The sequence below is a fragment of the Amblyomma mixtum genome, chromosome 9 (genome assembly GCF_055824585.1).
Source record: "Amblyomma mixtum isolate Tamu chromosome 9, ASM5582458v1, whole genome shotgun sequence".
Classification (NCBI taxonomy): domain Eukaryota; kingdom Metazoa; phylum Arthropoda; class Arachnida; order Ixodida; family Ixodidae; genus Amblyomma; species Amblyomma mixtum.
In genome coordinates this window covers 100,492,611-100,519,994 of record NC_143020.1, presented here as the reverse complement: position 1 = coordinate 100,519,994, position 27,384 = coordinate 100,492,611, and the positions used below count along the sequence as shown (strand labels likewise).

Genomic DNA, 27,384 nt, shown 5'->3' with positions numbered 1-27,384 from the left:
CGCATGCAACTTGACATGACTGCACTTAGTTGCACTTAGTTGAAGTCTTTGCAGGCAAAAAGAATCTAGTCAACGATGAAAGCTCGAACAGGAGGACGATTTAGGCGCCCTAAACTTCACTCTACCTGATGCTATCCTTGACCTAAATTTTGACCTCAACCCCCTGAAAAAGTTGGCGAGGTATTGTTTATTAAGCTACTGCGTCGATTTTACGCTAACGAGAAATGTCATGTTCTGTATGAAAAATTGTTTCTTTTATTCTATGTTTGCCACAGCAAGTAAGGTTTGTGCATTGAGGGTAAAAAAGACACCCAAGAAGGAAGGCGCACTAATTCTTTAATGCTTCTTCATTTTGTTCAAAAAGGTCTGATCATTGCTGTTAGACGAAAACATGCCAAAAGCTCTCCTCCTTCGATAATATTTGCACGTATAAGAACTGCTCGCCCCTGTGAAGAAGAAGTGAGAGCGACATATTTCTTCAGAATTTCCATGCAAGCAACGAATACTTTATTTTTATGAATATACCGTCATCGGCGGTTATCATTCAGCAACTCATGAAGTGATTTCAGGCGTGCCGCAGGGTTCTGTGCTTGGGCCCCTGCTCTTTCTCATATTTATCAATGATCTCCCATCCGGCATATCTTCGTCCGTTCGTCTTTTCGCGGACGACTGTGTGTTATATCGTCGCATTTCCTCTCACGACGACCAGGTTATCCTACAAAATGACTTACAAAAAAATATAATTGGTGTTTCGAATGATTGATGGAGCTGAACATCACTAAATGCAAATTTATGCAAATTTCACGCAAGCATTCCAATATTACGTATCCTTATTCTCTTCAATCAACTATCCTTTCGCAGGTTGAATCATACAAGTACTTAGGTGTCACAATCAGCAGCAAACCGACGTGGGAAAAACACATCACTCAACTCGTTGCTGATACATCAAAAACACTGGGCTTTTTTAGAAGGTCACTTTCACTGTCTCCGCAATCAATCCGTAAACTACCATACGAGACTTTCATTCGCACTAAACTTGAGTACGCATCAGCAATTTGGTCTCCTCACCAGGCTTACTTAATTAACACCATTGAATCCATTCAGAATCGTGCGGCACGCTTTATTACTTCAGATTACGATTTTCACCACAGCATTACCGCTATCAAGTCATCCATCGCTATCAGCCCACTAGCCCTTAGACGCAAAGTTTCTCGCTTATGTTTATTGCACAAATTATATCACAATTTTCCTAACCTACGCGAGTCCCATCTAGTCCCTCCTGTGCGCACGTCATCCCGTTTATTCAACTCCATGAGCATCCAACGTTTACACGGATCAACTAATGCCTTTAACAAATCTTTTCTGCCAGCCGCTATTCAAGACTGGAGTCGGCTTCCAGAATTGGTTGTCACTGAACGCGATCCGGTAAGGTTTAAAGAACGTCTGATGTGTTATCTTGCTGTATAAATTGTTTCATTTCCCTTTCGTGACTTTATTTCTCTTTATGCTTTTGTTGTGTGTTCTTTTTGTTCTTTTTTTAATTCTTTTTTTTTCTCCTACCAATGTGAGTCATGTTGAATGTACTACTCCCCCCCTTATGTAATACCCCCCCCCCCCAGGGGCCTTTAAGGGTCAACTAAATGATGATGATGATCATGATTTTTGATGAGGACGACTCTTTGCTTAGTTTGTGTGCGAGCCTAAATTAAGCAGCAATCGTAAGTACTCAGTAGTTTCCAATGCCTGTGTGGCGCACCGGCCGATTTTAGTACTTATTAGACTAAAATCCTGTTCATTTTTTATTGTCTTCTTTGAGGGCTACGCTGAATAGCGCCGATTAAGGAAGTTATCTGTCCTACGAGCCTACAAACCTCAGTAGATTATACGCATTTGCTCTTATCATGCACAACGTTCTAGGATCAAAAACTTTGAACATTCACAAATTTCAAGATACTTTTATGGAGATACTGACGGTAATGGTCTGTTTTTCTTATGTGTAACAAAATCTTTCTTTTAAGGAGTTTCCATCGATAGCATCGGGCAGTTCAGAGTGTCTAATAAAACCAATGGGGAACGCTTTTGACGATAGCGAAAACGCTAATAGCAAAAAAAAAAATTCAAGACTGCCGTTGGGTGCTAGGCGGATATATTCATTATTACACAGAAATCTTACATAATATGAAATAACTGCGTTCATAAACTGTTCCCCACTCAGAAATGCTTTTGTGCAGAATTTTTCCGTATCAGTAACAAATGACGCAGGGCGCTTCTTCATTGAAAGGGCCCTCTCTTTTGACTTCCGTAGTACTGTGTACGCGCGAATACACGGCAATGCTGCTTACCTTGAGTACAGTCCATGCTGTTTGGCTGAGCTGGTATCGAAAATATCCGTTCAAGAGACCCCTCGGTATTGGACACTCGTTCTTCCAAGGGTCGGTGATCCGCGTTTCGATCTCAGTTTCGGCATTGCACAGGTTGTACGAGCTGTTCATGATCAATCAAATAAAAAGGAATTCGAACTGCCTTTCTCGAATCCAGGTGAGGTGTACATGGAACACAAATTTCAGCTTCGCGTAATCTTTTCAAAGCCACATCGCCCATGGGCGCGGAAGATATTGAGGGAGTGTGAAACGTGGCATACTTTGTATGTTCAAGTACAACAAATGTAAAGTCGAAAACATTTTATTACGGAGTCCATGATCCTCTGCTGAGAACCGTTTTAGTTTCAAGGCAGAAATGCCCGCTATAAATATCGCGCCTTTCGAGGATATCTTTAAGGTTTAGCGGTCATACTACAAATACTTGTTCTCTCTACACACATGTTCACTTCGATGCCTTTTCAACTTCCATGGGGATGTAGGAAAAAATTTGTTTCATGAGTGCGAATTAATTAAGCGTTACCTTTTATATTCCTCATGTTGCTACTTACCACATTAAACATACCAGTTCACCGAAGAACTCTTCCTAAAGAAGCCCTACCCGCTGCATTCGCGACGTACTATTCCATTTATGACTATTTAGACAATTAAACATAAGACGGTTTTCACGCGCTTTGCAGACTGAGTTGTTTTCCAACCCGCCACCATATTCGTGTTCTAAGCGCACCCTCGTGGTGGCTACTCGACTTATATAATAGCAATAAAGAATGCAATTTGCTTTCGCTCTTTTTTTGGCTGCATCTGATTTAAAACGATTTTGTCCCTCTTCATGTTGCATGTGATTTGTTGCATGTGATACTTTTGCTTCTGTAAGTACAATAAGAAATTGGTGAATGAAGCGTAGCATTGGCAGGGCCCCTGGGACTGGCCGTTTTTTGCCACACGCGCTATTTCAATCGCCATAATAGACGTCACGATTGAATAATGGAGAAAATGAAGCAAATTCCTACAAAATGCGACCTCTGCTAACGGCACTTAGCAACCTCCCAAAACTAGTAGCGACATCTATTGTGTATACACAATGCGAACTGCTGTTACGCTGCGAAGCTTCCCTGCCTCGCTGTCGGCTCAAATACTCCGAAATCGATCTATACTAACATATATTAATCTACAATTATTCTCTTATAGTCTATATACTAATCTATCTATATTAATATATACAATTAATCTATGATATAGCAATCGCGAGTGAAATTATAGTAGTACATGCGTTAATTTTGCCTCACCAGGAACCGATGTTGTCGACGCAAGGAATCTGAGGCCCTCCGGCAACTGACAAGATCAAGTCAAGTCGGGGGTTTTGCTCCAGCCTCCGCATGAACTCCACTGTGTAGTTCACGCCGAAGTACTGCCCCAATGTGGCGTTCGTGATGACAACATTGCTCATGTAGAGATTATTATCCTCTGAAAAGGTGATGAGAGCAATGAGACGACGCAGCCAGACGGAAATAGCTGTGCTCCAATTAGTTTTGTATGGCGTCCAGTTCTGTGTCGCGTTTACCATTTATTGGCCTTCATCGATGTGCGTGAAGTAATATTCTTTATGTTCATGTTAGCTTTTCCTTATTTATCAATATTATTTCTTTTTCTTTTAACTCATTTTTTATCAGCGGTAAAATGGGCCCAAGCAGTCGCCGTAGGAGTCCTCCAAAACGCTATACACAGTGTATAAACATTCTCTGTCTTTCTCTCTCTCTCTCTCTCTGCGGAACAGAAATGCGCTGCTTTTTACTCGAATATCAACATATTCGTGGACTTTTCTTACATCTGCTTTCTACGATACATTCAAACTAAGTCTAGTGTCCAACATTCTCGGACAAAAATTTGGAAAATTGAAAAATTGTAAGATACTCTTTTGCAAATATTGAAGATAATGGTCCATTCTTCTGAATATAGCAAAATGTATATTTAAAAGTATTTCCATCGATCACATCGAACCATTCGAAATGTCATAGAAAATCAATGAGGAACGGTTTCGTTAATAGCAAAAACGTTAATAGAAAAAAATGCAGGACTGCCATCGTGTCATTTGCGAATATATTGATTGTTATGTGAAATCCACCATTATATGAAAAAAATTGCGCTCATAAAAGGTTTCCCGCTTAAAAATGGTTTTGTACAGAATTGCTGGGTATGCGCCAAACGGCGGCTTAATGCTAAGAATGTCTCAAACGAAAACGTAGTTCACGAACGACTAGAGCTCGTCACATCGGCAGTCGTGATATTCGTAAACCAGTCACATCACTCACTTTGCAATGGTAACCGTTTGGGCGCATCGGTTCGCTTACTGGCCGCTATGTGACGTCCCTAATCGCGAGCGCCTAGGGTGCCTCGATGGCGGGCAGGCATCGAGGCACCCTACGAGCGCCACATCTGAGTTTTTCGTTACTTCATTACACGTTCCGAAAACAACATTCGGTGCCCACAACGATCACGGATTCTTTGTCTCGAGATATAAAATATTCCGGGGGCACTTTGGCTCCTTAAAAATTTTGCAAGGCTAAAGCCTTTCCTGGCGCACTGTTTGGCATTGACTGCGAGACTGTTTGTGCTGTACTAGCGTTTTATTTGACTACACATTTTGACTACACACTTTGACTGCCGACTTTGAATGCTTCTTTAGCACGACTCTCTCTCTCTGCTTCGCTGAGTTCGGTTGTATCCATGGCTCTGTTCGCAGTAAAGAGGTATGTAAAGTGGTCACCCGCGGACGCCTTACGCTCCCTGTCGGAGCGGACGACAACTATATTATTAGTTGTCGTGTGCTCCAGAAGGGGGCATTAGGCATCCGGGAGTGACCTCATTACTTCGAATCCGCGCACTCTGACGTCACAACCATTTCGACCAACCGAAAAGCGTGACACCTCTGCTAACAACCTTGTGTCAACAACGAAGAGGCACTAAAGGCTTTCGCCTTAAAAATTGACACATGATTACGGTAGTCGTTAACGAGACATTTGCGTACAAAAAGAAGCTTGCAGTCCCACGGGTGGAAAGAAGCGAACAAGAGCACATTTCTGCCCATCCCACGGCTTATGTGACACACCTGGAAGAGGCTGCTGTTAGCCATTCGGTAAACCCAGAATTTAGAGCTTCGATATCAGATGGCGCCGCTAAGCCTACTCACGACAGAGCAGGGCACATACAGACCCATCGCTGCGAAAAAGAAAATGAATGAACAGACCACAATGTACTTGTGTTCGTACTTATGAGCAGGCCGCCGAAAGCAGTGAAAATTCAGCTGCAAGAGTTTTCAACGAAGGGAAACATCTGAGCAAAATCAGGTAAGAACAGGTTTTCTAGTCATATATTTCTCACATCAATAGCCAAATTTAGTCGCCATGTTTGTGAAAAACCAGCACGAAAAAAGAACGGGACCTAAGCAAGGGAAAAGGGACAAGCGCTGTCTCATAACTGAATTTACTGGTATGGAAGTGTACAGATCAAAAATAGCAAAGAACACGTGAAAAACACGTGAAAGACATCGCTTGTGTCTTCATATTTTTCGTGTTTTTATTTCGTGTGTTATTTGCTATTTAATCTGTACACTTCCCATCAATAAATTCAGTTGTGAGATAGCTCTCTTCCGTGTTTCCTTGTTTCCGTCTCGTTCTTCTTTCGCAACTGGTTTTTTCCAAACATGCATCCTCTCCAACTTGCCCAGTTCATCATCCTTGTGCATCCTTGTTAAATCACCACAATATGAATGCAACTCCCGCGCAGCCTCTCGGGGGATTTTTCGTATCAAGACCTACTGAACTACAGACCTGCACAAATGGCCCTTCTCCAGCGCGCATGTTCTAGTTCATGCCTTTTGCCGCTAGGATAGAAACATTACGGGCGGCGTGGCGCTAATATATACCTGTTGAGAAAATGGCCTCCTTCATCATTTTATTTCAAACGAGGCAGTTTTGTCGTTTGTCCACGTAATCATCATCATCCATTTATCTCTGCTAGGCACGTTGGCGCTGACGAAAAGAAAGCGGATAAAAAGGAAGACGTTTTTATACTCGTCCAGAGCGAAAAAAGTCGTTATTATGGATATTTTTATTGCTGATGTTAAGATATAAGACGCAGACAAAACAAATGTATTAAATATCTTGCACAAAATGGCAAACGATGATGATGATCATAGCAGACGAACAGGTCAATCGAGCTTCCTCAACGGCCAAAAAGCTAACGAAAGTTGGCGCACGCTGCTCCATAGGACCTCGCCATATGTGCAGGTTTGTAGTTCAGTAGGTCTTTTTTCGGATATGGTACCGAATCTTCAAAAGCAACGCATCCATATCGATAAACTTTTTTGATAACCACCCCATTCTGATAATTTTTGCCGTGCGTCACTGTTCACAGCGACTCACCTAAGCAGTAGTGAAGAGTCGGTGATTGGGTCCAACTCCTGCAACCTGTAACCACTGCGACGAAGAGCCAGAGCCCTGGCTTGAGCATTTGCCTTGAGCTCGAAGACTTTCTTTTATTATCCACAAAAACAACTGCGCGGCTCCAAAGTCGTAAAACGCGCTGAACGCCACTTGTTTGTTGTAAAATAGCTAACATTGCCCGTGAATGCGCTATTAAAGCGTTTATATACCATGGTTTAATATTATGCAAACGCCATCTGTCAATCAAATTTGGGATTAATTGCCGAAGGCACTTAATTGCACGAACCTTGAAGGCAGCAATTTCTGGGTCTAGCCTTGCCCATATGAAACAAGTCCTCAGAATGACGGAACCCAACGGACACCGAAACCAAAGAGCATCGAGGGTGTTTTTTCTTTTTTAATTTTTTAATTTGTTGTGTTCGTAATTGAAGTATAAATAGGGTAATTATTTTAAAGACCATAGATGAGAAAGCAGAACAAAAACATCCACATGCGCCCGACCTCCAAAATGCGTGTCCGCTGCTCCACCTACTGAGCTAAGGAGACGGCGGGTTAATCTTCGGCTTTAGGAAGTATTTATATGTATTGTAACCGAGCCTTCAGAGTGTTCACCAGCGCCACCCTCTTCCGTAGCGGCGGACACACTACGTCCTGTAGTACCGTGAATGCCACGTTGGAACGTGGTCGAACAGTGACGGAGAAAACTGTGCAAGAACCCTCTTATGCTAACTATGGTATCAAGACTGCCAGAATCGAGGCCTTCCTTATCTATTCAGAAGACAAGGGACGGGAAGAGAGACGCTGGTTATAAAATGGCTGTTCCTGGCTGGGAACCTACCTTTCATAGTACTCTTGATGCTCCCATGGACAGTGTAAGGTATCTCATAGTCAGTTAACGTGTCTCAGTTGACATTTATGCACTACTCCCATTTCACAGTGATCGCTGGATGAGGTATACGTTCCACGTCCTAAAAGGAACTGTCCTCGAGGATTGCCGGGAACGAAAACAGATTAGCGTTCAGTGAAAAAAACTTTTCGTCATAGTGCGCCCTCACACTTCTTTCTGTCAGAAATTCAGGGCCGCTTAGGGTGTTGGGATTCTGTCTACAGAAAGAAAATAACTGCCATACCATAGACCTTCATGCCAGTGCCTCTGTAGTTGCCTATCATCGCCATAGTTTTCGGCACCCATTGTACTATCACGGGCAAAAGTAGCAAACCCTCCTCCAAGTTCCCACCCGTGCCACTTTGCGTAGGGGCGCCAACTGACAAAGCACTTCTGGTGTCGATACCGGCGCAGTGGGCCCTTCTGGAAACCAGAAGTGCTATGTCAGGTGGCGCCCCACGCAAAGTGGCAGAGGCCAGAACTAAGAGAGGGGGGGGGGGGGGGCGTCCAGGGGGTCTGTTACTTTTGCGCACGATACATTGTAATGTAACTGAAGTAACGTCGCGCGTGACGCCGACCAAAGCGAATAGCATTTGAGGAGTTGCTCTCCTGATACCTCTTCGGATCAAGTACTAGATAAAAAAAGCGGACGGTTAAATCATCGTCAGATGATTTACATTCGTAAATACTTGTGTTGGAACCTATGGTATCTCAGTGGCTTTGGCGTTGGGCCGGTGAATCCAAGGTTGCGAGAGAGACCAGGTCCCTACCGTGGCGCCCTGATTTCAGTGGAGACGAAATGCGGGAGAAAAAAAAACGTTTTCTGTGTCGCGTCGGTGGACGTTAAAGACTCTTAGATTGTGCAAATTAATCCGGGGCCCTCCACTGCGGCGTCCTTCAAAGCCTGTGTTCAGTTTTGGGACGTTAAGCTTCATGTACCAATGTTTCGGTTACAATGCTACATCTCAATTACTCCTGTATTTAAGCTGATGCCGCCATAGTTTTAATGTTTTTCGTAAGTTGACACAGGGAATCTGGAAAGCGGGGTAGTTTACATGGGCTACAAGAACATAACAGGAATAACGATACTTACTTTGTGTTTTCTTTAGTCTTCTTCAAGATCCACAGAAGTTCTTTTTTTTTTCTGTGATTTAAAGTCGAGTTATTACGCAACAGCATGTTTGTTTGGTTTATTGCACACAGTGAAATAGACAAGAGCGCCGTCTTGAACACACAGCAATGCATTCGACGCACTCCATAATGCCACCCTATCGTGACGTTATCAGCGTTTGTCAGTGTTCTTCACCTCTGCAATTTTTCATACGCCAGTCGTTGTCTCTGCACTCTTTACCCCTTTTCACTATCCTCCTCCCAAACAAATTCTGCGAAACAAAATGCAGCTCCGAGCAACGGCTGGAAAGGCGTAAGCATTCTTACGTGGTCAACAGTTATGTTGAGACATCATCATTCGGATTGACCAACCCATTGGAGTGTTAATCACATGCTTGTCAGTACGCTCGGGTCTCCTTTCTATTTGACTACATGATTTATTGGTTTGGTTTGGTTTATGGGGTTTAATGTCCCAAAGCGACTAAGGCTATGAGCATGATTTATTGTCCCACGCACAATATATTTTACAAATGTACTCGTTGAACTTGATATTGATTGTGGAAAGCCGTTGGGCGCCGCACTTCAGTCTCTGAGATCGCGTTTACAAACCCTAACATGCCACAGAGTCTTGAAGGCAACTGGTCGCTTTAAGTGGCCCAAAAAAAACAGTTCCTGCAGAAAGCTTTCACGGCGGTCCTATGAAATCTCTTTCTAGATACTGAATATCTTGTTATTTCGTTGTTATTTTTAAGAGAGCGCGTCGTGACAGAAGAAATAGGAAAGAAACAAACGAAACACTCTGCATTCAAAAATAATTTGTGTCTATGGCACACATCTACTTGAAATCAGACCCACACATACTATCAATTCCTGCAGTCTTCTATTTGGCGCTTCGCTTTAACAACATATGACGTCATAATGTTGCAGCTTCGCCCAAAGTTCTGGCGAATCAAGGCAATAACCGTTTCTTTCTGCAAGCTGACAACTAATTATTTGAGTACGACCACATAAAACAAACAAAACATTCACTGCACAACAGTTAAAAGCTAACTAGCAAGCAACTGTACATGCGGCAGCCTAGCAAGCAAAACTTAAATGCTATAAGTAATTATCTCTTCTTCCCAGTATTGCCAATAATTCAGGGCATGGACGTGAATGTGCAATGAAAGAAGAAAGAGCCACGCGAAAGCAGCGTAAAACATATATGAAAAGATCACTGCTTCTGCTGATTATGGACACGGTATCATTAAATTGAATTCCATTGGAAGAAAGGTGCGGTTTGATTCGGGTAGAGGAAGCAAATAGTTTATTTAATGCCTTCAATACGGCGCTACATGCAGGGTAGGCTTCTACCCTTTTTCACGCGTTTTGACAAGCTAAATGAAAGCGTCCAAATGCAGATTTATGAAAATCAGAGAAAGTGTAAATTTCGGGGAATCTCTTTTCCATTGACGTCTGGCAGTGCGGAGGCCACTTGATAACTCCACGAAAGCCTTATTTATTTTAAGGCGAAAGCAGTGCCAGTGTCATTCTGCCAAAAATGCCTGCTACGTAGTGTGAGGACGAGGCTTCAACGTAAACAGGAGGTTGGGAAGCATGGAGGAAAGCAGAGAAGCAAGAGAAAGGAGTGCAGCGCTCAGGGCCTCATGCGGAGCGAAGAAGTACGAAAAGTGTGTGTGTGTGTGTGTGGGGGGGGGGGGGGGGGGTTTAAAGGAGGAAGCGGAGGGAAACCCAGGCGTGGTCGACTTAAGCGAGTAAAATGGCGTCGCAAGACCGAGAGGCGTAAAGCGTCTAGAGAGAGCGAAAAGCGAGAAAGGGAAAGCTACGTTTGTACACTGAGCAGAAAAAGAGTCTTCTCCCTCCCATAGTTACAACCATAAAAGAAGAAAGGTGTTTCTGCTCTGCCGCTGGTAGTTAGCACAACTGTCCGCTGTCCACTCTCGCTCCTGCGCCTGACCGCCGTGGACACCACAGCAGTCCGACGCGCTCGGCGCTCTGAACGACCGAGAGAGGCAGCGAGAACTGCGACGACGACAACCAGATCAGGACGAAGATTCTACGGAAGATGGAATGCAAGCAGCACTATGAGGGCTGGGGCCACACAGCCAACAAGGATAAGCCCGTCTTTCAGTGCCTCTTCAGGAAGCTCGAAGCGCTCGGAGTTCCGAACAACAGTGGCCACCCACATTCAAAATCGAGCAAAAAACACGAAACCACGCTAAAGTGCATTAAGGCGTTCGTACAAGCAGTAGTACACACCTTACCTAACCGAATAGCATAGATGCAAAGTTCGTGCACCCCAGCGACGGCGCCATCAGTCACAGACACGATGCGCCAGACAAAAGGCAAATTAACGTCCCAAAAGCGAAATCAATAAGCTAAACGAACACCTGAAGCTGCTGTCGCAGATTTGCCGCGTCAATTACAATGATCTGCTGTGAAATGTTTTAGGCTGTACACTTTATGAAATTGCGTCCATTTAGTTCTCTTTCGAAATGCACGGCTTATGACGGGTGGTCCCAGCATTCTTGTGAAAATTATAGAACGCACAGTCTGATCCGTGTATGTTCTCTTCTATCCAGGAGAATTGCATTGCGCTGATGCACTCTTTTAGAACCTTGTTGCAAAAAGAAAGCGTTGCTATTTCGGCGAGAGTCTCTCGGAAATCTTACACCCAAGAAATATTTCAGGCAGCTCATGAAAGGCCCATGAAATAATGTTTTGTGCATTTCTCGACAAAATGAAAAGTGCCGTTAATAAGTCGATGTTGAAACGCAACATCTGTACACAATCACTTAAAATACATTATGGAATTGTTGATAAAACTCACGTCCGATTACTATCCCGAGCAAATAACACGGATCGAACGTACAGATTTTTTTTTTCAGTTTTTTTTTTCCTTTTCGTATAAAATCATTGTTTATGCACACCACACATAGCTGCTACAACCTTGGTCGAAAATTATTAGGTCACGCACAATCTAAACGCCACCAAGCCTATACGACAGTAAAATGAGCGTAAGCTGTTTTGTACCGCATTGCCTTTTACAAAAGCCGTTGGGCTAGAGTACAGCTTTACTTCCTTTTTACTCATTTCTGTTTTGAGCGCAGTTTCCTATTCATCCATATAATGGCACATTGACGCTACCTGTGGTGTTCTAGTTTAGGCGGTATAATTTCAGTCAGGGAAACAAAAGTCCTAATTTTTCAAAACTTTTTGCTCTTTAGGGCTGTTTTACTTCACTGCGGGGTTCAAAAAGAGACCAAGCCGCGAAGATGCTTTTCTTCCAAGGCTGTACTTATTCTGGCTCTGAACCCATCTACCAACATTTCAGCAAGAACAGAGAGAGCGCAAGAATCCACGACACGTGGAAGGCTGCAGGAGAAGGAGCCGAGGATCCGGACCCGGGAGGGACATGAACCTCGATGGAGACGCAGCCCATGATTTTGCCGTTATCTTCAAACGTGTAGTTGAAGACCTTCATCTCATTCTGAAAGACAAAGCAAAATCCATCCATTGTGAACACTTGGCCGCACAGCGTTTATTGGAAAGAAGCCAACAGTCACGGAAACCAAGGAAAGCATAAAGGAATGTGACTTTTTTGTTAATACGGCGTTGATTTCTGGCGGGAAATAATTCCAGCTTTTACCGAGAATGGCGGAAGGCGCTACTATAGCTTAGTTGCAGAGTGCTACACGTGATATATCGTGGTCTGGTTTCGGATTCAAGCGCTGCATTCGGATCAACTTTTCTTCTACTACTGTGAATCACCTGCTATCTAAAATTATTAGGTAATTATTTTTACGTCTTAACAACGCTGGTGCTAAGAAGCTACATATCCTGGCGCCTTTCGTGGTTTCACTGACTGCTGACTTCTGTCATGCGTAACAGCCCTACAAGACGCTCGCCTTTATATCCATGTGTGCTGAATAGCCCGTGTAAGTGAATCATAAATAAATGCACAGTTTTTAAAATTCAACTTGAATTAGCTACAGTTTCACACTGGTAGATATACGATGAGAGTTTTTTCTTTATCAGATGTTTTTTTCTTTCTTGCGCGTACACATTTTATGCAAGTTTCGTTTGTGACGTGGCTTAGGGCGTTGGAATATTCTATATGACTATTCCGTATGCATCCTTCAAAATCGCCATGAATCATAATATTTCATATGCCCAACTGGATGTCATATTGCATGGGTTAAGGTATACTGTTTGAAAAGGAAGCAAAAGAAATAAATCTAAATTATTATTTCGTTTGAGGGCTCCAATCCTGAAAAACTAAAGCAATCAAAAAGTCGTCCTTTCTTTTTATGGATTCCTCTGACGGCGTGTAAACGGTCAAGGGGCACAAATAAGTGCTTATCGTATACAACGGAGACCAAAAATAATGGTTTTCAATATAACGTCGTTTTCCTGACACGTCGCAGTCGGTGTCTATGGTTATCAGCACCAAAAGAGCGGAATCCAAGATCGCAGAAATGGTTGAGCAATGACGTAGCACTGCTGTCTGGCTTGAATTTTTTTTTTTTTGCGTAATGATTCCCTGAAGGGGCATCTGAATTGCATGGGCTCCCGGTGAGTTTCGGTGCCATGGTCCTGAGCCGATATCTGTTGGCCCCACTGCCGCACTGCCTGCGTGATAGGTTACTTGTTCTTTTTCTTCCTCCCCTCTTCTTCCTCTTTCCCTTTATCCCTTCTCTCATGATGAGGCCCAGTGTCCTCCTTCCAAACCCTCCTCTGTTTCAAGTAAGCATACAGAAACGCATTGTGCGTACTAGAAAATAGCGCAAGATTTTAGCCCGTTTGATATCGCCACGACGAGCAATGAGCACTGTACAAAAAATGCAGGGGGCATTGGACTTTGGTTCCGACGACAACTATTTTTCTTTTAGTTCTCCTCTGCTCCATAAGGGGGCGTCAGGCATCCGTGGGTGACCTCATTACTTCGAATCCGCGCACTCTGACGTCTAACTTTTTCTACCAACCGAAAAGCGTGACACCTTTGCTGACAACCTTCTGTCGACAACGATGAGGCACTAAAGGCTTTCGCCTTAATACGTTAAAACTAAAAAGCACATGTGTTTACGTGCGATAAACTGCTTATAAATTCGCGCATGCATTTAAGCGAGATCAACTGTTCATCGAAGTCGTTTTCTTAACTAAATATCGACGCGTAAAAGTTTGAAAGAAGACCGAGAGTGCGCTTACATTCACCGTTTCGTTGAAACGTGCTGCCATCCCGTCAAGCGTACAGGACAAAAAAAAAAAAAAGTTTCGTAGCCGAAACACTAAACTTTGTCTTTCTGTTGTGTGCGTTCTCGGAGGCTTAAAATTTTCCGTACCTTTATTTACACTACAGTTGTGGCCCCAGGAGTGTTCAATTATTTTTGTATGTGCTATAGCGCTTATTGTCCGATAGAAATCTTAACAGCCTTCGTAGTAATTATGTATGGTTCTAGGCACAATTACTTGAGATATCTACAGTGATGAAGACTGCCTGAGCTTCTGATCTTAACACGTGTTCCCGCCTTATGTCTATGACGTTCACAAGGCTAGCGAAACCGGTAACACTGCTTAAAATCTGAAAACAAACAGTAGTAGTGTTTTCAACGGGATACCAAGTATCCCCTTTTCTACATCTTTCAGAAAAATACTTATCTTGCAGTCCGTAGGACTAAGACACAATATGCTAATACAATGACTTACTCCTGAAGTAAGGTGCGTGTTCATGGTAAGGTCCAAAGCCATGCTGACTTCGTAGGTCTTGGCAGGTATAGGACATGTATTGTTCCATGCTTTAGTGATTTCCATCTCCATAGTGGAATTTCCGCCGCAAAGCATGTACTCACTGTAAATTTTTAAAAATTAGAAAACATATTGGAAATATGCAGTGCTCTATTTTCTGCTTAAGGTACAATGGTTCTACAGTTCTACATTCACGTTCCATTTCAAGACCAAGTGATCTTTCAAAGACCCCTGGCTTGCACGAGTCACATTCGGCAGTCCTTTCTGGAACGACTGTTGCCAGAATTACCTGCATATATTTTGGTAGAAAAACATTTAGAAACCACTGCCGCTTTTAAAATATTTATCAAAGTGATGAGTCACACTGTCTGCTATAGAAGTAGGCGTTTTTGCAGTTCAAAGATATCTGAAGATTGTTTTTTGGCTGATAGGGCTTTAAAGAAAATCTAAATTTTACCGAACACAAGTCAAGCCTCTTTAACTTCTACTTCAGGCTAACTGTGCTTGCCTTAAAGGCTCAAATCATTTGTAATGACCCTCACACACAGCGGAGGTCACGTCATATTGTTCGTGCTTTATACAGTGTCTACTCGGTCACGAATGCCGTCGTATTCACGTTGACAGCTTCATCCAGCAGGGAAAGGAATTTAGTTTACCTGTAGCATATTTTAATACTAATAATCATTGAACAATTTCTGCGAGCCTTCGGAAAACGGTTACAATTTTTTTTTGTTCGAAACGTAGAACTTTAGACGATATTCTCGAATTCATCTGTCGTCGTGGGAGAATAGTAGCAGTAAGAAAAATGTTCTGGAGCAGCTCCGCAGCCCTTGAAAAAAAAGGTTTCGCACTAGCGTGCAAGCTTAGCGAGATGTTGGAAAATCAGGGCACTACAGGTCAAGTCTACGAACGAACTGTAGTACGTGCATTCTATCACATTCTTTCATCAAAAAATTTCGGATATATTTCAGTTCACAGGACTGATGTTCAAAAGGCCTTATTTACAGCTGAAAAATTTATTCCTGAACCTAACAGATGGTTTGGTTTGGTTTGGTTTGGTTTGGTTTGGTTTGGTTTGGTTTATTGGCGTTTAACGTCCCAAAGCGACTCAGGCTATGAGGGACGCCGTAGTGAAGGGCTCCGGAAATTTTGACCACCTGGGGTTCTTTAACGTGCACTGACATCGCACAGTACACGGGCCTCTAGAATTTCACCTCCATCGAAATTCGGCCGCCGCGGCTGGGATCGAACCCGCGTCTTTCGGGCTAGCAGCCAAGCGCCGTAACCACTAAGCCACCGCGGCGGGGCAACCTAACAGATGATCACGGAATTCATTTAACGGGGGACTATATCGGTAGGTCTCTATACAGTCTCGAAATAATGAACCATCTTCTGTATATAATTTTGTATCAGTATTCGACGTAGTGACAAACTCGGAACTTCAACTTCAATTAGATACTAAATGAGAAAGGCAGCCACCACCAGTACGGTTTCACTTTTATGCTTTACTTGCACAGTCCGCCACATTTTTGAAATCATGATGCATGTTACGAAGCACCCGTTACTACCACGCATTTGTCCCAAAACCAGAAAAACCTAACTTTGGCGGCGTAAAATATTTCGCATCAAGTGTCCTTCTCATTGAGTACAGTCCAACCTAACTCCCTTCTCGGGCCACACCACGAACAAGTTGCTGCGTCATTTCACAGGTCACATGTTCTTGTGGGATTCTAAACTGCATGTATCTATCCAAGGGGAGCAACTGTGCTACTCTCATTCATTGGGGTAACAAGAAGGCTAAAAGCGGGCACCAGAACGGCTGGCGTTACCAGGATCCGACGTCTTCAATGCAGGGAATCGGCGACTTCATCCCTGCGTCCGCTATGGCCACTTGAAGTGTAGCATTCTTCTGGAGAGTGACCATAACGTCCAAGGAAAAAGAAATGTTCAGCATGTTGCTTCCGGGGTCACTGATTGCGGTGAAGTTGAACATGGTCACATTGTGGGTGTCTGCACATAGTTAAAGGACACGCAACATGAAAAGTCATCTCTTCATTTAGCGACATAAAGGCAAGCAAGACCCTGACATAACACCCTTGCAGTTCATTGCCATCTTTTTTGCTAGAGTGTGTCAACTTCGTGCTCTATTTATAGCGCCTCACTTAGGAGCCGAAGTGTTTTGATTTGTTTATTTTTATTTTAATAATATGTCCATTAAGCGCATGGACCTAACACCATTCTCGCTTCTAGTTGTTTATCGATTCGGGCTTGCCCCGCCATCTGCTAGTCGCTCTCCTTACCTTATCTCGCAAAGCGACCGCCCCTGACAGATGCCGGTAAGCGTTTTCATCCCTGGAACAAGACGAACTTTTCTTAAACTATTAAGTTTCTGTGATAGCTGCATATTTTTCCTTCGTAGCCGTATGTGCACGCTTCAGTGGGTGCCAGTGGGTAATTACTCCCTCTGCCTTGCAGTGGGCGTAATCAGGCTGAAGACGATGATGACTTTGTTATCTATACCCGAATTATCTGTGGATAGTTCTTAATAGCAGTTTTCACTTGCGTAAGTACCGCTACCTAAGTTTTTGCACTTGTGGTCTCACTCTTGAGAAATTTTTGAAAAACTCTTCAATCGCGAACTATAAATCAGTTGCTTGATAAATATATTAATGCCAGGAATCTTCTTTCTTACCTAGAGGTAAAAGGTTCTAGTCTTCTTAAACATTTAGCACATCGCATGTTCAATTGAGTGCTTAGCCTAAAACTGCTGCTGCATTTTTGTTGAAGAACGAACGTAATCAAACATTAATAGACATTTATGTAGGACCCACTGTCCAGAGTTTTCGTGTCGTATTTTTGCCCCTTGTAGATCCAATGCTTGCTTTGAATCATACGGTTGTGTGATAATGCATAAATAGTCTGAGCCTCTTGTTTTCAATACGACCAAATTTTCAAAGCCAAGGAGCCACTAAAGTGCATTTCATTGCCGTTGTGGGATCTTCGTACGTATGGTGGAGCGATGCACAAGACGCAACCGATGGTGAACTTCTACTTAAGCGTGTTGCAGAGGGCGCCAGGAATGATTCTGAGTGCTAGATGACGGAATGCTTTCATAGGGGACTAACATTCCTACTGGGTACACCTTTTATGACGCGGAATAAATTTGGACCTCAGATATCCGCTTCTTGTGAGTGGAGTCTAAATTACTTAGGCACACATGCTACTTTCTCACTGGACGCTAGTGTCATTGCTCAGAAATTGATCATGTGAAGACCGAATGGCTAAGCTGTTTTTCCGTTAAAAAATACTAGGCTTTACCCCGGTATATACCCGACAAATATATGCAAGGTCTGCCACGCCAATGTAGCCACTTTAACTCACATGCTCTGGGACTGTAACCAAAACCTTCACGGTGCTAATTCCGGAACCCTCCCGCCGCGGTTGGCCGCTGCCTTGCGCAGCCCCAGCCTCGGGGACCAACTCTGGGCCGTCCAGCAGGCCCGCGAGGCGACGGCGAGGCAGCGCCTCGACGTCCCCACGTGGGAGACCTAAGGCCCCGTCGGCGAAAGCTCTGCAGGACTATGAATAAAGTTGTTATCAACTAATACTACCTTACCCTAATTTTGCTACTGCTTCTAAGGTTGACAGAAACAATTTTATTACTACAGCAGCACCCTTGTCTAGGCATACTGCAAGAGATGCTTGATTGTCGTAAACTTTTACGAAAAATGTTTTCTTCTGCCAAAGATCTAGAAAGAAAGTGCGCCTAATTTTAGCGGACGTCTGAAAAACGGAGGCTGAGTAAATAAAACCTTTTCGAACGCTTGAAAGCTTTCTGTGATAGGCTAGCAGGTTGCATGGCGAAGAATTTGTCATAGTTATTAGCCATTGTGAGGCCACAAGACATGTTACAAACAAAATTCACGCACGAACGAACGGATGTCTAAAACGGGAAGAAAAATATTCAATTTTCGTTCCTGAAGCCACATTAGCGACCAATGCTTTGCATTCTAGCTATAAACGCCGGTGATGAGTTTCACGGCGCACGTGTCTACATACAACTTGTTTTTAGGCAGTAAAAAAAAAAGTAAAACAACCCCGAAATCCCTACATTTAGGCGCCGAATGAAAGCAGCAAGCGCAAGCGCTGACGCTAGCGAGGTCACAAAAACAGAAACAGAAGACACACGCATCGCTGGCGGAGCCACAAATTCCATGCCCACGTTTCAAAGCCTGAACTTGTGCGCTGGTTCAGAATGCGGCCGCCAGGTGTCGACTCATTCCCACGATCTGCAAATTCACGGCCCTGCCAGAGATCATTGTTTTCTGCGAGGCTTATGCAACCTGGGTGAGAAGCTTTTGCTGCAAAAGTAGTACTATGGTACTATTCTTTACACTTTTTTTTTTACTTTTCATTATCACAGCGTCAAAATGCCTCCATTTGTCTGTCTGTGGCTTCGGGGTGTGAACCCTATTCCCAGCAGCCACCTCCTCGCCGAGGTCCTAGGGAGCAGCCCACCTGCCCATTTCCACCCTCGGCCCACCCTACACTCGTCCACCTGCACACTCCTGAGGCGCCATCTATGACCAATTTTTACAACTCTACCCTCTAGAAGCACCACCTACCGCCACTTTCCCAAGCAGCATAAGTAATCGACCCAATAGTGGAAATGGATGGTCTCACTCTTGTCCTTTCTACGACCAGTATTTGCCAGTACATTTCCGATTACCTGTGGCGCTACGGTCAACTCACCTTCGCCCAACCTCCAGAAAAATTCTGTACGGTGTATGAAGCTTCGGCTTAGAGTAAAAGCATTCATTTGAGCAAAAGCATCAAAGTATTCAGGGGAAATTCCGGAATACATCAGGGTAAATCCAACTGCTTTCGCAGAACTGCTTGGGCATCAAATTTCTTATCGTCGCGTAATTGATATCTACATATTAGCAGCAAGTTAAATAATAAATACCATTGGGGTCTATAACTTCCGGGTTTTAGAGCCATTTTTAATTTTTGTTCTTTTTATTCGCGCCTTTTCTCAGCACCCTTAGGTACTATTCATAAAGGTCGGCTCATATGACGTGACTGGCTCATAGAGTGCAAAGCCAGGCGAAAGTTTTCGTATTACACCTTGAGAACAGATTTTGGATAATTGAATTTTCAAGCCCGCAGCTCTGACTCAGACGCTATGGCAATTCGGCGCTGAACTTAAGATGACGGGATCCGAACCCGGTGGTTGCACTTAAATGAAGGATAAATACAAGAATCTCTGTTTCCTATGCAGTGCCACTGGCCTGTAAAGGCTGCAGTCACATTGCAAAGCAGCGGCAAGGCATGAATTGCCTTGAGCTGCATATTCACCATACAGAACCAACTAGCCCGTCCTCTCAGCCCTTCGAAGAATCCCGGGTGGTTGAAATTCATCAGTTGCCTTCCAGTATACGGCGTCTCTTGCAGCAGAAGTGCACATGTGAGATATTTAGCACGACATGTCATGCAGTACCTTATAATACCATACCTTACTATACATACCACTCCGAACAATTAATCTGAAAATAACAATGCTCTGGGCGGTGCTGCGAATGATCCTCCACGTATTGTATCGCCATAGAGCCCTAAGGGAATAGAATATTAAATATGAAGTAATACAAGGACTGTGGAAGGGTGCTAAGGGTTCCGGGATTGACTTTTGCGAACGCAGTACTGATTAGCCAAAAAACGGTAGCAGATTACCTTCAGGAACACATGAAAAGTCAAGTGAAATTGTACAGGGTGATATGGATTGGTCTTGCTTTGAGGAGCGCGAACCACAGATCAAAATATTGTTTAAGTAAAGACTACGAAAAATGAAGAGAAGAGGTGGGAAGTGAAAGTCTTCAGGTATTCGTACAGAAAAAACGCGGACACGCGATGGAGTAAAAGGACGTGAAAGCTTGCGACAGGCTATGCAGGCAACAACAGGAAAATCGAAGTTATATCGAACATCAAAAACAAAGTGCGCGACACCTATATTGCTAATTGTAGACAAAATAATGGAAAAAGAAGACTCACTGCGTGAATACCGAATTGGTGAGCACGAAATTCAAAGGGGAACGCTGTATGGTAATCCAAGAGGCAGTACCCGTATATCTACGGCTAGTTCAGGTTGCTTTAGACCCAGGGAATATAAAAGCAGGTATGAACAAGGACATATTTTTTGTGTAGCATGCGGGAGCATTCTAGAAAACATTAAACATGTTTTGGTAGACTCTAAAGCTAAACATCGGATACAAGAAAGGAGATGGTGAGGCTCCCTTTGTGTTTGGGTTCTAGGAATAGTGAAAGCAAAATTAGCACAAAACCTGTGGTGACGAGCAAGAGAAGACTGCAGTATCAGCAGCATAAAAGCAGAACATGGAACTTGCACGAAACAACACAGAAATCAAAGTAGTACGGCTTAGAACATTAGGACACGAACATATAAGAGCTTTCAAAGTTAAAAAAGATGGGCATGTACTGAATAAATAAAACTATTAAGAACTTCAGTTTACTAGGCAAGGTGGCACACCCTACCGCCCCTATATAAAGGGGATGCCACTAGGTTTTTATTACATGTTTGTTTGTTTCTTTCTTTCTTTCTTTCTTTCTTTCTATCTATCTATCTATCTATCTATCTATCTATCTATCTATCCGTCCGTCCGTCCGTCCGTCCGTCCGTCCGTCTGTCTGTCTGTCTGTCTGTCTGTCTGTCTGTCTGTCTGTCTGTCTGTCTGTCTGTCTGTCTGTCTGTCTGTCTGTCTGTCTGTCTGTCTGTCTGTCTGTCTGTCTACGCAGCAAAACTCTTTTTTTGAAATGTGATAGTCGCGCGACTGACTGATGTTATAGCTTTCTAACCGTCTGACTCTCACCAAAAATGAAGCTCTTCTTGTCTCTCTTCCAAACCTTTATGCGTATAGTATTGATAGCGTCCCTCGTTTTAGTCCGCCCTACACAGCTACATCACGGTGGCGCACGCTACGTCCGGCTTCAGCAGAACGCAGACACTCTTGTCACGAATTATGAACAGGCAGGTGGCGTCGGAAAAACGGTGCGTTTCATGGTCAAACCGCTCCGCTTACCAAACTGCGCCTTACATTGCTGCGATTGGGGTGGAAGCATACACCGCATGTTCCTTACATATGTAGGGTGCATCCGGTGCGAGTAACAAACATACTGCGCATGAAGCAAGAACAGCCCGTGTATTCTAAGTTCCACGCCCCCGTGCGGCGTACATTCACCACACTTCCTCACCCATAAATTTTCGACGCTATGCGTACCGCAGGCAGGAAACATTGTCTAGATTCGGTTAAATGCACTGTTCAAAGAAAGACATGAGCGGAAGGAAAGCTCTCGCGGCATATATGTGCTCCAAGACAACTTTTCTTGGCAATGCAGCTGAAGCTTCCGAGCCGAAACGCGCCCTCTGTTCTTACGCAGCGGAATAGTCCGTGGTGGCTGCTATTATTCTCCTCGTAAAACACAGCATACTGGTGATAGTCGTCACTTCAGTCATGTTTCTCATATACCTGTACACTTTACACGTTAAAGAGTCAAGGAAAGGACGTTTTCTTTGATTAGAACAATCATTCGGTTTAGGCTTACGCGGTTACAAGAAGCATCGACAGATGGCGCCAGCTACACTAGTTACGCAGCGAAGCAACCACGCAGCGAACAACATTCCAGGCGGCCGTGCTGCGTCTGAACTAATGGCGGAGTTCCACAGCTACAGAGGAGCCGACCCTGTAGTTTTCTCTTCATTGCCCTTCGAAGTTGTCACCTAGTATACCGTTACTTCACAGTAGCCATTTAAACGAGAAGCCTTAAATAATTAGAGGGTTTGGAAGTTTAACATTAGTGTTTTGTTATCAGTATCTTTGTAATCGCGCGCCTGCTTTTATTTCAAAAACTGCCTCCGGCTGTATGCAACCGGCAGGAAGAACCAGCCCCTGTAGCCCTCCGACGAACAGAAGAAGGCGGGAACTACGCAGCTGGCGACAAACATTGAGCGTGCGCAAGCTCGGTATTTTGAGCTGAGTTACTCACTCTGCCTCGTTCTTTGTATTTTTGTGTAATGCTATGTGACAGCGTGCCAGTAGGCGCCATATTGCTGCTTGCTACTCGTTTTGGCTTTTGGTATAAACAGACGTACAAAGAATGTAGAATGAAAAATTAGTTAACATCATTGACAAATATTTTGTTATCTGAATAATCTATATCGGTTCAAACTTCGATTTGAGTTGCTAAGCCCGGACTGTGGCTTCGAGATTCAATTCTGCAACCTCAAAATGATGTGCGCACGCGATGACCATGTTGCCAATTCTTCCCCTGAGGACTTCATTCTGGTATTTATTTCGAATAAATTAGTTAAGGCGTTGTGCAACTTGCGTCAACCAGAAACAACCCGTGGGTATTTTTCTTGGGGTGTGTCCCGTGTCTGCTGTCTTCGGCAATGTTTCCTGAGAGCATGTTGCCCTCTTGTCTAATGCCTCATGTTGCTTAAGGGCATGTCGCTTTCGGTTACGGCAAGACGCTTCATGCCGCTCGAAATGAAGGGCGACCCACACCCTGTCGCCAACAAGAATCTTGGCCCTGGTTCTCCTTACTTATGCTTAATATAAATTTCTTACCTTAACTGCTTTATAAGGCTGGAAAAAAAAACCGTTCAGACGCTGCCGTCAAAATTTGCGTAAAAATTTGCTGCAAATTTTGTTAGATTACCGAATCGCATTACCGTGGCATTATTAAGGCAAATGCAGTTGAAGAAATTTATAATCTGGAACGGAATAGGAGCATCGTCCATTGCACTTATCGTTGCGATTATTACTGTATTCTTATAGTAAGCAAATATGCGGCGCGAACAGCTGTGTAAGTTTTCTGAGTCGTACTTAGTTCTTCAGCGATTCGAACCTTGCTCTTCGTCATTTGATAATAGGTGCGGTTTTTTTATAAGTGTATTTACACTTCCTTCAAAGCCGCCGTGGTGGCTCAGTAGTTATGGTGCTCGGCTGCTGACCCGAAAGACGCGGGTTCGATCCCGGCAGCGGCGGTTGAATTTCTTTGGAGGGGAAATTATAGAGGCCCGTGTACTGTGCGATGTCTGTGCACGTTAAAGAACCCCAGGTGGTCGAAATTTCCGGAGCCCTCCACTACGGCGTCTCTCATAGCCTTAGTCGCTTTGGGACGTTAAACCCCTTAAACTAAACTAAACTAAACACTTGCTTCATGTCGTGCCCGGTGTTGTGCATCAGCACTCGATGATTATCTTGCCCCAGGAACCATTTTCAAAGCTTTATATTTGTGTTCGTTTCATTTTGATGGCATATTAACACTGAAATCGCATGAAAGTTAGCTAAGCGACAATAAGCAATGCATTCAGGCATTTCCTGTTTAAATGCAGGTAATAACTGGTTTGTTACGAAATATTTTTATTACATAAGAAAAAGCGAATAAGGAAAGCACCCGGTCGCCTTCAGCCTTCTTGCATTTACCTCTCAGGATCACAGCAAGTGTGCTGTAGGCTTAGACTGTTTTCAGTATGCAAGCTTAGACTCCAATGCTGACATCATAAAGCTGGTGATAACGCGGAAAGACAATAGCAGAAAATAAAATGCATGTGACGCTTCCTTCAGCCTCCTGCATGAACCGCTGTGAAGCTCTCACCCAAGGGGCCCTTCAGTTGTCTCAAAGGGATATTGAGAACAAATTGTTGTAGTCTTATATCAATAGGGTACTTTGTTCTGATCACAAAGAGGCCATTCTAACCGGAAGTTGAGCTTTTATAAGCTAGTAAAGACCAAAAAACTTAATAGAGATGTCGCCATTAAAGGCCAATACGCCCATTTCACAAGATGTGGCGCCCACTGGGGAGTGGGCGAACACTCGTTGGAGGCACACGCACGTGGGGTACGCAGGAGCGATCCGGTTCCACGAGGCGACAAGTGCGCCCCCAAGTGTCAAATGCGTGGGTTTGACAGCTGCTGCCATCTGTTGCTTGCAGCAGTCACTAACATGAAGTTTTCATGCGCAGTAAGAGCTGGGAGTTTGTTTTCAACCAGAGAAGCTGATAGAGGAGAGGCGCACTTGAGCAGGGCGGGCCGTGTTAATAAAGGCGGACTTCGCCAGTAAACTTTTGGCGCTGATCAGAGGCTACGCTAAATCGCCGTTTACTTCACTTCAAAACAGTGGCAGCCATTGTTTCTTGGCGTGACGTCATGATTTTAATCAGACACCGGGAAAATGTTTCAATTCAATTTTCGCAACCACAATTGTTTGTTTTTCTGCGTGAGACGTCAGTTTTTTCGTAAAGAAAAAAAGAATCTTTACTCAGATCGATAAATAGAGGACCTCACCTAAATGTTCCTTCAAATGAAACTATTTTAGTTACAACACGGCGTTCTTTTATCGGTGCAAACGTTGTAATCGTTTTCCGCGTCTTCAAAGCTCCTTTTACCTCGTTTGACCACATTTGCATACTTGAACGATTGCACCAAACAAGCCCAACCTGCATCACTGCAAGTCCACCTCCTCTGTCCATCTTTCTAACTGGGTCCTAGCCTCAGGTTGCTTCGGCTACCACCGCATCTTTGTCCTGAAGTTTACCACTCACAGAACACACCTTCTATAATTTGCTTTACATTCTTGCGAGGCTCAAAAGCATTGAGGTTGGCCCCAGATAAATTACAAACTATAATAAGAAGGATGATGTTGCCGAATAAATTAGGCCGGTACAATAAAATTCAATAGCATCTACCGTATTTATTTATCCTTTACATACTCATGCCTCAGTGTGAGGACTTGGTTGGTAGGGGGTGGTACCGAGTAGCACAATTTTTGTAGTACAACGCATATCTACTGCGAAGAAAGCTGACATACAAATGATATTCGCAGTTTTAAAAAGCATCGTGTTAGGGCTTTTATAAGCACCTGGTTAGGACAAACTGTCTAATGCGGTGAAAAGAGAGGAAATGGTAGAGCATTTGCGCAAACACAATAAATGATAAACAAGATTCACTGCTGCATTAGGCGTGGGCGATCCGTATTAATCAAACAGCACTTTACCCTACGGGTGACTCACCCGAACAAGCCGTCAGCATGGGCACCTGAAGATTTTGCGCTGAACTCGGTGTTGTGATAAACAGGACAGTCGATACCAGCACTGCTAACAGCATTTTCGTGTTCTTTCCGTCACAGAAATTGCCAGGAATGAGAAACCGAGAAAACCGTAGTTCAAACTTTGTTCAAGGTACACACTGCTGTTCTTTTAGTCTCGTGGCAAAATGTACCGTCGTCGGGGACTGCAGGCTTTCGGAAATGGGTCGGGGAAAGCAGCGAGATTCAGAGTCCGATCATCTGTGGCACTTCGCTCCGCTGCGCATGTGCGAACAGGTGCGGCCGCGCCAGCCAGGCAGCACGAGTTTCCGCCGATGAGTCAACAACAGCTTCCCACAGCATGGCAACGCCAGAAGCGGCGGCGGATGCCCATACCGACTGGCTGAAACAAAAAAACAGGATCTGTGTATATCCCACATACCAGCTGCGTTTCGCTGCCGTTAGCCTCCGCACGCTTTCCATTTCTATGTATTTATATGATTTATCGACTTTTTTTCTGTTTTTCGTCGCCAATTCAGGGACGCGCGACAATTAAGAAAGGAAGAAAAGGGAGATGCCCTCCTCTACACGTGCTGCAAAATGTAGTGGTGGCTTTGCCTTGCAGGTCGTAATGAAATGTCCCTCGGCGTTGTGCAGGGAGCAGCCTGAAAACTGTTAGGAGATGCTGAAGTGAACGTCGGACGCGCCCCCTACAAAAGCCTGGAGTGCTTCCCAATGACTGCAGTTCTTGTGCCCTTATATACCAGCCTCCTTGAGTGAATTTGTCATCGTCTTGCAGGAAGCCTTACGTTGTAATAAGTATTCTGTCCTTTAAAATTCACAACCTAACGGTGACTTCGCGCCTATGTCGTCCTGCTGATGATCATGACGTCGCGGGCTCAGTGCCAGTTACTGCTATTTCCATGGTAACGAAATGCATCAATACACCTACACTGTGGCTGGGCTGTGTATGGGGATATTTACGTGACATGACGGGCGCCATTTTGTTGCCCAGCGCGTGACTTCAGCAGCCCATGCGGAGCAGGAGTCCATGACTCCATTAGATACGGCAGTAGCCTTTCACAGTGCTCCACAAACAATAAAATGGCGGCCACTGTGACGTCAGCGGATGTTTTCTATTCAAGAATTGCAAACATTTATTGTGCTTCTATTGCAAAAATTCAGGATCTTGCAAAATGTTTAGCGCAAAAAACACGGACAGAAAGCGTAGACGACACGAGCGCTGACTAACAACTGGAAGTTTATTCGAAAACACTTAGCATTATAAAGGAAGAAGGTGCGATAAAATCGTTGGTCAAAAACCAAAAGAAGAAAACTAAACACAACAATCACCGCCAGCCCCTGCTATCGAGGCGCAAAGCACTTGTCCAGATATGCTACCTCTTTTTTTCCCGTATATCAACAGACGGTTTGGCCACGCACGTGTTTTGAGCCTTGGCGATACTGTATGCCTCATAGATTTCCCTACACAACACGTTGTCATGCTTGTACACAATCGTAGTGTTGTCAAGGTCCGGCGAGCACATGCAGGTCCGGAGTTCCTTGCACTCACGACAGTGCAAAACAGGGTTCGAAGAAACCGGTTTTCTACAGTCCAGTGAGTTCTTGTGCTCCCGCAGCCGCACATTAATGAATCTGCCCGTCTGGCCGTAATAAACCTTCCCGCAGGCCAAAGGCACCTTGTACACAACCCCCTTTT

At 44.1% G+C, this 27,384-nt stretch overlaps 2 protein-coding genes across 2 annotated transcripts; both read right to left on the bottom strand.

The window, feature by feature from the left end:
* Positions 1-356: 356 nt before the first annotated feature.
* On the bottom strand, positions 357-6,887 carry LOC149330353 (uncharacterized). The gene is made up of 4 exons (XM_089559404.1): positions 6,800-6,887; positions 3,665-3,842; positions 2,343-2,484; positions 357-446 (listed from the first exon to the last, which is right to left on the bottom strand). Exons 1-4 carry the CDS (start codon positions 6,885-6,887, stop codon positions 357-359), a joined length of 498 nt encoding a protein of 165 aa, XP_089415530.1.
* Positions 6,888-8,881: 1,994 nt separating this feature from the next.
* LOC149330352 (uncharacterized) lies at positions 8,882-26,049 on the bottom strand. Its single transcript, XM_089560925.1, has 4 exons — positions 25,651-26,049; positions 16,391-16,571; positions 14,523-14,664; positions 8,882-12,306 (listed from the first exon to the last, which is right to left on the bottom strand). Exons 1-4 carry the CDS (start codon positions 25,742-25,744, stop codon positions 12,136-12,138), a joined length of 588 nt encoding a protein of 195 aa, XP_089417051.1. The 5' UTR covers positions 25,745-26,049; the 3' UTR covers positions 8,882-12,135.
* Positions 26,050-27,384: the final 1,335 nt, after the last annotated feature.